The sequence below is a fragment of the Stigmatopora argus genome, chromosome 11 (genome assembly GCF_051989625.1).
Source record: "Stigmatopora argus isolate UIUO_Sarg chromosome 11, RoL_Sarg_1.0, whole genome shotgun sequence".
Taxonomy (NCBI): domain Eukaryota; kingdom Metazoa; phylum Chordata; class Actinopteri; order Syngnathiformes; family Syngnathidae; genus Stigmatopora; species Stigmatopora argus.
In genome coordinates this window covers 12,256,567-12,268,995 of record NC_135397.1, presented here as the reverse complement: position 1 = coordinate 12,268,995, position 12,429 = coordinate 12,256,567, and the positions used below count along the sequence as shown (strand labels likewise).

Genomic DNA, 12,429 nt, shown 5'->3' with positions numbered 1-12,429 from the left:
GCTTTGTTGTTATGTTTTGACTGAATCTCACCAAATGTACAGGTTATTAATGAATATTATTTTTTTTAATTATTTTATCTATTACTATTGTTCAATTTGTTTTATTTAACGTTCTACGCTTTTTATATATCTTTTAATGTTGGCTTGTTGTCAATGGGCGAGTTTTCCTGTTATTTTGACTTGAAGGAATAATCGATGCATAGAATATTCCATGAAAATTTCCATTCCATGATTTTGCATAAACATTGCAGGACAGTTACTGGACTAGTTTTTTAACGTTTGAACTGTTTACGTCGTTCTTGTACATTTAATAAATAACGCTGGTTGCATATTTCTATAATTTTACCTATCCAATCAGATGCTTTGTTTTGAAACGTGCACATATTGTGGCCAACCAATAAGAAAGTGGGGGCGTGACTTGAACGAAACAGCGGAAGATTCGAATAAAGATGGCGGCAGAGGCGTTTTCCACAACTGAAAGCAAATCGGATGGAAGGTATCAAATAAACTGATACATGTTATTACCAAAGAGGCATTCATGTTTTAGTTTCGTTCACCATCCCCTTTGTGATCCAATGGGAATTACGCTTTATGTGACCGTTTATATCAGGGGTGGCCTAGTCCGTTCCTCGCGAGCCCCTATCCAGCATGTTTTCCATATCTTCCTCCTCTACCACACCTGAATCAAATGATCAACTCATCAGCAAGCTGTCCAGAAGCCTCATACCAATCCCGATGATTTGATTCAAGTGTGTTGGTGGAGGGACACGTGGAAAACAGACCGGATAAGGGCTCTCGAGGACCCCTGGTGTAAATTCTCTTGGTGGCGTAACAAGCTCATCTATAAGCGAACCTAGCATTCTTAGTATTGTTTCCCGAAATGAAGAGAAAATGAAAATACCTTTCTAATATCCCCTTTTTACCTTTTAAATGATCTTGAGAAATTAAACATAGTGAATCGGGACGATTTTAGTTGGTTGTGTTTGTTTTGTTTCCATGCAGGGTGGCAAGATGCAGTGTTTTTAACTGTATGGAAACGAATACAAGCCCGCCAGTCATTTTCAACCCGGACTTTTTGGTTGAGAGGCTGAAGCATGAACATCCGCAGACCTTCACCGATCTAGTCCTGTCACATGTCACCCGACTCATCGACCTCCCAGGCGATGAGTTTGCTCAGCTCACCGGGGACTGTGAGCCCAGGGTTCCATCCTCCACTGGCTTTCTCCGCTCTTTCAACTTCCTCAAACGAAAAGGTCAGTAGGAGTAGCAATAGAACCTAATCAATATTTGTAGTCATAGGAATAATAGAATGTTGACACCCATTGTGTTTACGGATTATCTTTTGTTGCTGGAATGTTTTTCTCCAGAGAAAGGTGTAGTTTTTGGTGCACCTTTAACTGAAGAAGGGATAGCACAGATCTATCAGCTGATTGAATTCCTGAGGAAAAGTGAGTGTTTGACAAACACCATATCATACTGTACGTTTATTTGCAGCCGTTTTTAAAATTTACGGCACATCATGCTTGTTTATTAGCGGGCTCACACCATGACCATATGAGTACAGTGGGGTAGTGATAAAGAAGTCCCTAATGTCTTCATGTTTTTATTTTTAAATGTAAACATTTACAAAGTTCCATCAAACGTTCACCGTCACATTGCTGACGAGCTGTGACAATTTTTAGAATACTATCAATCAAGGATCATATAATAATTGTATTACCATTGTGTCTGCCAATTGCTGAGTGCCTCCATGTCTGTTGAATTTTGTAAGAATTCCCTTGAATTTATATTCATATGACGTCTTCCTGGTTTATTTCTGTAAAGTTGATGACGTATTAAAGTGGGCACTGGGCCCAAAAGAAGCATTCAATAATTCATCTCAAAGCACTTTACATTTGCACATTTAGCTCTGTTCCTTTCCGTTTCATTCACTCCGCCTACCCACTGACATGGATTTTTCTCTTTCCCACCGCCATGGTGTTTTCACTTTCTCGGGTTTACCCCAGACCTTCACATTGAGGGGCTGTTTCGTGTGCCGGGCCACAGCCTCAGACAGGCTGCGCTGAAGGAAATGCTGAATACGGGGGCAGAAATAGATCTCGAGAGGGGAGACTTTCACGCCAACGATGCCGCCTCACTGCTCAAAGCCTACCTGGGAGAGTTACCTGAGCCCCTGCTTATGCACAGGCACTATCTTGCCCATCTTAAAATTGGAGGTGCTCATCATGTTTCAAAATCAAATATTAACAATTTTCTTACCTCTAAATTAGCCATGCCGCTCACCTCCATGTCTAATATCCACAGAGTTTACCCTCTTTGATGAGAAAGGAGATAAAACCAACACTCCAGACAAGGAGCGTCAGATTGAAGCCTTCCAGTTGCTTTTTATGCTGCTGCCACCGGCCAATCGCAGTCTTTTGAAGCTCTTGTTGGACTTGCTCTATCACACTGCTCGCAACCAACATGTCAACAAGATGTCTGCTATCAATTTAGCAACCATGTTTGCGCCACACATTATATGGCCCAAAAATGTAAGAGTCATTTACTTTCCTATATTTTACCTGACTCATAAAATATTTCCCCTCTTCTCTTTTTGCAGGTGACAGCTAGCGATCTTCAGGGAAGCATTGAGAAACTAAACAATGGTGTAGCATTTCTCATTAGGCACTCTCAAAAACTGTTCAAGGTAAAGTAGTCCAGAATATTTTTTTTCTCTGTTTATATTTTGCATTTTAAGTGGCCCTCTGCTAACTTTATCATACTCTTCATTGCACTTATCTTGGAAACAAGCAGCAGATTTGAAAAATCAAAGTTTAATTTTCAATATATTCGTATATTTAATACAATGAGAATTTATTCATAGATAAAGGGATTGCTGCATCATTTTTTTGCAAATGGGAATGCAAATAATATCGGCAAAAGAACTAGGGTATGGAAATCCATTGTCTGAATATCTAGACTGCTGTAATTTCAAAATAAAAGATCAGCGTCGTTTTGTCAATTTGATTACCAGATTTCTTTCCTCAAACAGTCAATAAAATATGTACTGAACTTTCATTTTAGGCTCCTGCATATATCAAAGACTATGCACGTCTATACTTCACCAGATCGGAAACTCTCCAATCACAGGTATTTTTTCTTCTTCGCACTATTGGTCCTTTTTAGTTATATCAAAATGCTTCATATTTTTGCAAGTCTTTTTTTCACTATCGTTTTTTTTTTAATCTAGTTGTGGTTGATTTGTGTTAATTTATGTTTTTAATCTGTTGCTTTGCTCAAAGTGAATTCATTATTGAGATGGCTGAGATTGAAATTTTTAACAAAATGTACCTTACTATTTTAGGATGACCTGACACTCTGCTTGGGGACCAAAGAGCCCCCGGCTGGGTTCGAACCTACCTCCACTTATTCTCCTTACACGAGAAAGATCAGTGGCAACAACTCCCCCAAGTCGGTGTGTACTGAGACATGCACTGAATCAGCTCTGAGAGAACTTTATCAACAAGTCAACAATATGCCTGCGTCTGCCAAGAAAAAGAAACTCATCAAACAGGTTTGTGTGACATAACGGCGAGACGAATGTTGCAACTCAGCAGGCAAGTATGTGTGTTTGTGCTTAGTTTCAGAAGCAGCCTTTGGTGGGATCCTCAGCTGACCCTCACTCACCATTCAGTAGAAAGCACTGGAGATCCCGCTCTTTGGGTGGAATTATTAAGGTTTGCCAACATTATTAGTACACATTCTCAGTCCTGAATATAATACCAATATAATTATTTGAATCAGTATTTGTAGAGTATGTATAATATAACACAACTAGATACTACCAGTATGGCAGTATCTCTTATTATATTAGGTTTTTAGGTTACAACCTCTGGGTTTTTCAAACAAACTGGTATTCAAAACAATTGTCAGTTTAACAATTATGATTTAAATAATGAATGTAGTTCGACAAAAATTGCAAGAAAGAGTGAAACAATCCCTACATTCTAGTCCCGTATTTCTCTATTGTTACAAACGTGTCACCTTTCTTAAAAAGACGTTGACAATGACTGAATGGCTTTTTAGTGGGTTTGACGCTGACCTTTGTCATCAAAATCTATCTTTTTCAAATATTTTTGTTCTTTTTAAGATCAGTGGTAAAACTTCCACCTGCTTATTGGGAGAACATTTCAGTTTATTAGGGTGATATTTATTGGTCATGTTGTGTCTCTCAAAGCAGAGGAAAATGTTGGGAAGCCAAATATTAACAGGGAAGGAAAATGGCAATGCACAGAGTCAAGAAGCAAACTGTTCAGGGGATGCCAGCAGTGGAGGGGTGAGTACCTTTCATTGATTATTGTTTTTAACCCCAGATGACTGTTATCACAATTTAAAAGAATGTTTCATTTAGTACCGCTTAGATGCCTCTAGATATTTTGCTCATGCCCAAGATAATCATTTTACATTATTTCGGAGGGTTTAGACAAGGGGATATCATCAGTATTTGCATGAATTGTTTTTTATTTTAAATATCCACTTACAATTTTTACCATTTACTTAATATTAAATGTTTGCTAATGATATCTATGTGTGAAGCCATTTTTTATTTTAAATTATTTAGACTTGCATATTAATAAGTTTGCCTTGACTGACATAATTGTCTTCCTTTTCTATTTTGAACTTCCTTTAGGGTTAACACAACTGAGGATACCGGCCTTCAAAGCGTGTTTCAGTAGTGTGCTTTAATCCCATTTTAATTTGGAGATTTAAGATCACAATTTGAATTTAACACAAAAGGAGTTTTCCAGGTTTGGTTTCTTCCTGTGGATGTAGAGTTAAAAAACATCAGTGAGGTTGGTACATTCTATGTATTTAGTTAAACAACCGTTTTCTGAAGCCCGTTTTTTTATTATTATTATTTTTTAAGCTGTGAATGTCTGACACCTGTTATTGTTTAATTCATTTTTTTTCATTGACTGTGACCATTTCACAGACAAATACCAGAAATGTGCCTTAAAAAATGTTTTTTTTTAATTGTTTCTTGGTTTTACTATTTTTATTTAACAAGGAATATACCAGTTACTTTTTTGTTCTCTCCCAAATTTAAGAATATACTGTGATTTTATTGAAGTGGGGTTGTGCCTGAGCAATGCAATTTGGGATATATTTCCAAAGGTCAAGTTCAATTATATATTCCTGTCTTTATTAGTAATATATTTTTCTGATGCATTTGTATGCTATGTTCTGTTAACTGCTGTCCTTTATTATACCTTTTTACATTTCAGAGTACCTTTTTATTTTTTTTACACAGTCAGTTGTGCTTTCTCTGTAGCTTTCAGCTGCATGCCTCAAATGCTTTTTACCCTCAAGCGATAAGAAGTATACTAGGTTTAATCTAGTATACTTATCTTCTAATCTAGTAGATTATTAAATTGGTACGTTTATAGGAGGTTTGAGCCGCTGTTACTTTCCTAAAGTTGTCTTTGTCCGTTGTGGTTTCTTCCAGTTTCATGGCCACTTTGCTAAGATGTCACAATACAAACACTATGTGGCAAAGTCACTAAGTGGACAGTGTTGACTCGTATCAATAATGCAACTGTGAAATTCCACAACGTATATAATATAAAACAAACTTAAAATCAATTGCTTTTGAGTTGGTGTTTTACATTCAAGCAAACACTCGCAATTCTTCCTTTGGACACTAGGTAGAGGTGTTTAATTGAACATGGTAAGCCTGCAGTCAATTGGAGCGCGGCGCTACTCATCAGGAGAAAACCCATAACCTGGATGCCTTTATTTAGATTAATTTCCAACATATTAAACAATGGCCCTTGTCATATTTAGATTTTTAAAGATAAAGCATAGTAATGTCCTCTTATTATAATAAAACTTGTCTATGCAGGAGCTTTAGGTAATAAGTACTCATTCCTTCTACAGAAATACACAGAATATCTTTGAAGCATTATAAGCATTGACAGTATATAAGTATGACTGACGAGGAGACGGTGATGACTTAATACAGCCTCCGCAATGACAAATAAAATCCAAAATGTGAAGAAATCCTAACCTCAGCTATGAGCAACAAATAGAAATAATGACAAGGACGCAAAAAGGTGACCTATAACTACCAAAATCTTTGCAGTAAATTATTTGAAGGTGTGGGTGGACGAAGTAGGAATGCCTCAATGTGTCATTATGGTAGCTATGCCAATGAGTGCTTTGTATATGTTGTATAAACACTTGAGAATTGCACTGCTTTCTCATGCTCTGTAATTATACAAGGGCATGTTTCTGATAGTAACAGTATTCATTTTTTGCATTGTATTTTTATTATTATTATTTTTTTAGACATCTCAGAATCAGTGTGATGACAACTTTTGTCTGACACACTGATAGACGTCAATGGGGCAATGTCAGTAGGTGCAAGTGTGGTCAAAAATTCAAGTTTGGGCCAAAGCATCTTTTGAAGACATCCAGCATATAAATGGTGAGTTGTTATTGCATTATTATTGTTTTTTAAACACTGCGCTTTCATTGATAACTTAATCCACAGCAAATACCCACAATAACTTTCAACTATAGTGCAATGGTTCTTTCGCCTTTCTTGAGTGCGGGCAGCATTGGATTGGTTCCCAATTGTTGGGGGTGTGATTGTGAGTGCAAATGGTTGTCTGTCTCTTTGTGCCCTACGGCTGACTGGCAACCAGTCTAGGGTGTCGTTAAGTCAGCTTGGATAGGCTCCAGCACCCCATGGCACTGACAAAGATAAGCTGTGCTGAAAATTAATGAATGATTTAACTTTCAGCTGATATGTTTTATCTTGAAAATAAAATTTTGAAAGTCTCGGGGAAAAATTACTTGGATGATTCTTATGTTTGCTACAAATGGAATGTTCTGATTTATTATAGTGTGTTATGGGAATATGATATGATTGTTAGCGAAGGAATCCTATACTCACATATTAGTTGAGTAAAATACTAACAATCCTTAATATTTTTTTTGCTACTTAGAGACATGATTCCTTTTTTGTATATTCTCAGGCTGTGAAGGAGTGAGTGATTGATTTTAATTTTATTTTTGCTACTTGGAGACAAGATTCCTTTTTTGTATATTCTAATAATTATAAATTATTGTCATGTCCTCCCACAGTTCGTGTTTTGTGTGCATTCCTGAAGTGTAACGGCATTTCCCCCCCACCTCCTTTTATAACTAAACACCACTCTCTCATCTTTGATTAGGGAAGAGCTACACTGCGCTGACACATTTACTGAGACAGATGGATCCACGCCTTCTTACAAAACTATCCAACAGTACACCTGCAAGTGCACATGTGCATATTTTTTTCTTTTTATCCCTGCATCTGTCAATGAATGAAATTCTTCAGGCCATGTTTATGTTGGGAGTGAGGGATACACCCTGCTGCAAAATCCCTCTGAGGATTCATAGTGTCCCGGGGTGAACTATAGGCAGAACACTCACTAAAGACAGTTGTGTTATTTAATGACATTTTACTATAGGTTAATATGAAATACGAGTATGAATTCATTGCTTCCAAGACTCAGATCAAGTCAAGAAATTATTAATGTGAATACTAGTATACTCTATTTGTCTATATTTTGTCAATGCTACAATAGATATCAGTGTGTGGAGTCTACGACACAAGCCTTAAGCATAGCTATTCTGGAATCGTTTCCTCTTGTTTTCCTCACAAATTTGCTTTTGTTGTCTGTTGCACGCCTGGTGATACTTTGGCATTACTTTGAAGGACTATTATTATTCTGTGAGGGCTTGATATCTCCCAGTAATGAGATCTTCCCAGATCAAATCTGGATGTATCATTTCTCAAAATACAAATCACTATAAAAATGGAAATGCTAGACAGTAAAGTATTATTAAGTGATCTGGGTATACTAGTTATCTTAATCTTCTGATCCACCAAAGGAACAGTTCCTAGTGTCAGATATATCTGTATACATTTACACATTTTCAGCCACATATAAAAAAGTCCACACTACTCAGCATAGTCCTTCAGGCAGGGGTTATGCAGTATCATGCAGGTTAGGTGCCTCTCTCTGGGGGTTCGCCTGGAGGCAACCTTAGAGAACAGAAGGAATTGAAGTGGGTGGGAATAAAAAGATAAAGATGTGTGGAGTAGATGTGGATTGAGAATAGAATCCAGGGAATGAAAGAAGGATCTTGAGAATGAGAGGGAGTTCAGGCAGGGTTCTGATTGGGGGGGTGTATAATGTGTTAGGAGGGGTAGGGGTGGAGTCAGAAGGGGGGGTCTGCTATTTGTAGATCCTTGTGATGGATGACTGGGGTGTGTGTATGTGTGTGTTTCAGAGAGAGAGGGAGAGAGAGAGGCTGTTTTTTTTAATTCTGATCTTTCCTCCTGTTCCCTCTCTCTTTAGGAAAGCAGAGAAGAGTGGGACTGAGTGAGGAGGAGACGTGTGCAGACCACAGCCACTCCACAGAGCCAAGGCAGGATAAGAGTTTACAAGGAGACAATAAGAACAAGAAAACTGTTTTTCTTATTTTTGGGGGGTTGTAGTAAACAAAAAACAAAAACTAGAAGATAAATCCAGGATTTGCTTTTTCTTAACTCCTCAGAGGAAATTAGTTTAGTTTTCTGTATAGTCACAGAAAAATATACAGTTTAATTGTAGGACTCCTTAGGAAGTGGACAGGAAGAAATAAGTTCAGGCTGGGATTGTTGGGACTATGCCAAACAGAAGGATGTTTTTTGGCATGAGCAAGCTTGGACTGTGCATGTGGTGCATGATGCTGTGTGTCCTGCTGATGGGCAGCGCTGGTTCCTGCCCTGCACTGTGTACCTGCAGCGGTACCACAGTCGACTGCCATGGACTGGGTCTCAGGACCATGCCGAGGAATATCCCACGCAACACCGAGAGGCTGTGAGTACCCCCTCCCTACTTTGCTATTACTCTACTGTATTATCATGCTTGTCACACCAAAAATTGAGAACAATGGCTATGCTTATCAAGCTGTGTGGCACTGCTGACATTCCACTCAGGTGTAAACGGGCACGAGGCATGAAGCACTTGTTTACAGTTGACATATCACATATTTTACTTACAGAAATATATCTTTCTAGTTAAAGAAATACTAATTCATGAACTCTGGAGTTTCTATTCTAATTCCTCACTTGGATCCTTTTCAACTTCTCACCCATTCTGGGTCTCCCCTCCACCCCATCCTCTTTTCTCACAGTCACGGCTCTGAACACTCACTGCACAAATTGTTAAATCGTGTAGAAAATTAAGCAAATCTACTCCTTAAGTGAGTCTTCCACCCGGATCTTGTAGCTGTCTTGTAAAACTGATGGAAGGAGAGGGAGAGGGGAGGCGTGCACACGCCGGCTGCCGGAGTGGAGTTCTGTCGTCTTTTTCCTGACATTCTCTGCTAAAATATTCATTAGTAAATCAAAAGTGAAGAGTGCGAGGGGAAATAGATTGTTCTAGTTCAGCTTTTAGAATATCAGTCCTGAATAAAAGATGCTGTGGGAACAGCGGAGAAGCGACCCAGTGTCAAAGGCAGGCAGCACTGACACACTGGGAAATAGCTGCATATTTAATGCTCTTCATATTTAATTTCTAAGAACACCCTTTTTAAAATTCTGTTTTGTTGTTGCATGTCATTCTGTAGGTGTTCAGACTGCAGAGAGGAAAAAAATCATTTTGTTGGCTTTGCCTTTACATAAATGACTCTTAATATTCACTTCCCAAATTAGTCAAGATATTTTGAGGGGAGTGGGGAATATAAAAGTTGACTATCCATTAATTCAGCTCTCCTAATCTCTTTTCAATTTAATCTCATCTTCAATTTATTTCTGCAGCTACATCTCGGTTATGTTTACATAAAAATTTGGCTTTTCCATGGTGGTTTCTTTTTACCAATTAGGGACCATCTTCCCCCACGAGCTGTTATGAGGTAATAAATTAAGGTTGAATGCATGTGCAAGTCTACACAGCACACCTTAAACCACATAATTGTCCTGTTTGCTTCCATATACAATCATAAGGTCATGTGTGGACTCTTTGTTTTGAAATTCTGAATCAAGATTTTACAAGTTAAACAAAATGTCAGCCACAACATGTTTAAATTTATTTGATATGTAAAAAGAAAAACAAACAACTTGACTCACTATAATGCCCAATTGAATTAGTCTTACAAAGTAGAGCAGAAATGACTAAAAAGCTTTGTGGATTGTGTTAGCACTCGTGTATACAGACTGATGCGTTTGGGAAATGGTGTGTGTGTGTTAAAGAGGGGGAGGGTTGTAGGGAAAAGTGTGCGTGTGTTTAGGTGGAGGGATGTGTGCGCAGAGGGTGTCGCCACAGACAGCAGAATCCCATTTGCACTTGTCAGTGTGGGTTTGGCTCAGTTCTGACCCCTGCTCTGCTCAAACCAGAGACACTGTAATGACATTGTGAGACTCCCCATGGTAAAACCACACTAGGAATTCTCCCCCCTTAATCCTTCTCATCATCTTTTTCATGCACCATCTTCTTTTCTTTGCCTTTGTTGTTTCATCTTTCACTTTCTAGGCCCATAACTCTTGGAAATATTTTAAAAAATAACATTGTAATTTCTCATCTGCTATTCTTCCCACTTGATTATTTAAGTGCATATTGATCCAAACACTGCACCTGTGTTTTGCAGAATTATCTCGCTTCCATCCCTGATGGCAAGCAAGTGTGCCTCATCTGTGTGAATGAGTTAATTTGCAGAGGGGGAGGATTCGTGGGTGTTAACATGGGTGTGTCCTTTTAATCGCATAAAAGCAGTGTATTGATGTGGTCTGTTTGGGCCGCTTCTCTGTTAAATGTGTTAACATATTTTACATTTGAGCATGGGTTTAATAAGCAATGTACAAAGTATAATGAGAAGAAGCAGTCGTATACTTCAGTACCTTTTTAAAATATTTTTAATATGGTGAGGTGGGTGGGGGGGGTGTCTAGGTAGGTAGATGGAAACTATGTCTGCATGTGTCAGGTAATGCCTGCAGTGCTTTTGGCATCACTCCTTCAACCGACAGCTCGCCAGCCACCTGATCCATAATTTACCCCAACAAGCCTGAAAACAACCGGTCTGCTACCTGGCAACAGGGAAAGTTGATGTAAAGACAAAAAGGAAGCACCTGATGAGAGAATGCTTGAGAGACGGATTGGCGCAGTCACAGAAATTTGTAATCATTGATGAGTTGGCGGACTCGTGAAAAATAGTGCTTCACGTTGTTTAACAGATACAATCACAGGTCTTGATGGGCACTTTAGTGTATTCGCTTTCTGTCAGCAGGGTAGAGCTAATCACTTGGCTGGTGCTAATATAAAATCTTCATTCAGTTGTTGTTGCTTTGTTCCTTTGCAAAATAACTGTTTAATAAGAATGTTACATTAAAGTCTGCCCATGCCTTTTTAAACCTACCCTCACTCAAGTGGATTGCTCTCCTGACACAACTATGCTATATTTCTGAATGCACTCTGGAGAGGAATTATCCCGTCAAAGGCATTTGTGTGTGTCAAAGCCATAAATCAGTTTTAAGAGTTTTTGTGTGGAGAAAAAGTTAGGCCCTACAAAGGGAATATAACTCATAGATGGGGATAATTGGGGAGTATTTGTCTCCTGAAATGTACAGGCATTTGACCATGTAATTCTATTTCAAGATGTGTGCATATGTGCACAATCAGTCTACTTGCAAATCCAATATTGGTTTAAATCTTAGCAGACCATGAAAGCTGATTTGGTGCATCAACTCAGATCATCTTTCTTCTCTCTGAGAGTCCGTCTTTCTCGTTAACCTTTCTGGCTGAGCGGGATCATTTTGCCAGCAATGGTTGAGGCGTGTTTTCAATGCACTTCAATGGACTTTGTCCTGACATCATAGATTCACCTGTATAATGCACATTTCACGCTTGTCGAGAAGCTTTTTGATGTGATGGAATTCTAGAGAGGCAATTTCAGCACTCCAGATGCAAAGAAAGATATGCGCTTGCTTATATGAAGAAATAAGGAAGCCTTAATATTTATATATGAGAGCTTTTGTGTTTTTTGAAGATAGTTTTTTATTTGTTATACCCAAGCTCCTTTGTGTTGGAGGTAACTATATACATTGCCAGCTCAGATGTCAGAACACCATAGAAAGCGGAGGGCTTATCAGTTGTGTGATGCACGGCAAAATTGAATGGCACACAAAGTTCCTAACTCCGATAGTTTGAGTAAAGAGTCTTTCTCATTTTAATTTGTGGGAAAGACAGTTGTGACCAGCTGCAGACTTGCCATTTGAGCCAAGCTGAGAGATAACGTCTTCATTGAAAGACAAATTACCGTGTATAAATTAAAACACCAAAAAAATCAATGTGAGAAGGGAATCTTTCATCATACTTACTACTTACCTATGTTACAAAGCGGTTAATATTCAATGACACA

The 12,429-nt window shown here is 38.4% G+C and overlaps 2 protein-coding genes across 8 annotated transcripts in view; both read left to right on the top strand.

Moving 5' to 3' along the window:
• The first annotated feature begins 374 nt into the window (after positions 1-374).
• On the top strand, positions 375-5,622 carry LOC144084720 (rho GTPase-activating protein 19-like). Of its 4 annotated transcripts, none has more exons than XM_077613415.1 (11): positions 375-496; positions 1,003-1,253; positions 1,368-1,448; positions 2,007-2,216; positions 2,305-2,531; positions 2,600-2,686; positions 3,064-3,129; positions 3,344-3,553; positions 3,621-3,716; positions 4,220-4,315; positions 4,670-5,622. In XM_077613415.1, the coding sequence occupies exons 1-11, from the start codon at positions 450-452 to the stop codon at positions 4,673-4,675; spliced, it is 1,377 nt and encodes a 458-aa protein (XP_077469541.1). In that variant the 5' UTR covers positions 375-449; the 3' UTR covers positions 4,676-5,622. The 4 variants fall into 4 exon arrangements, with proteins under 4 accessions (XP_077469541.1, XP_077469540.1, XP_077469544.1 ...); XM_077613414.1 differs by having other exon boundaries at positions 4,217-4,315; XM_077613418.1 differs by lacking the exon at positions 375-496 and adding an exon at positions 699-810 and having other exon boundaries at positions 4,217-4,315.
• Positions 5,623-6,319: 697 nt separating this feature from the next.
• The window catches only part of slit1a (slit homolog 1a (Drosophila)), a 90,295-nt gene continuing 84,185 nt past the window's right edge, over positions 6,320-12,429 (top strand). For 2 of the 4 annotated variants that reach the window (XM_077613172.1, XM_077613171.1), the window contains exons 1-2: positions 6,320-6,466; positions 8,391-8,894. In XM_077613172.1, the coding sequence (XP_077469298.1) occupies positions 8,701-8,894 (194 nt within the window). In that variant the 5' untranslated portion in view covers positions 6,320-6,466; positions 8,391-8,700. The remainder of the gene's footprint in view (positions 6,467-8,390; positions 8,895-12,429) is intronic. The other 2 variants (XM_077613170.1, XM_077613169.1) reach the window with 1 other exon arrangement.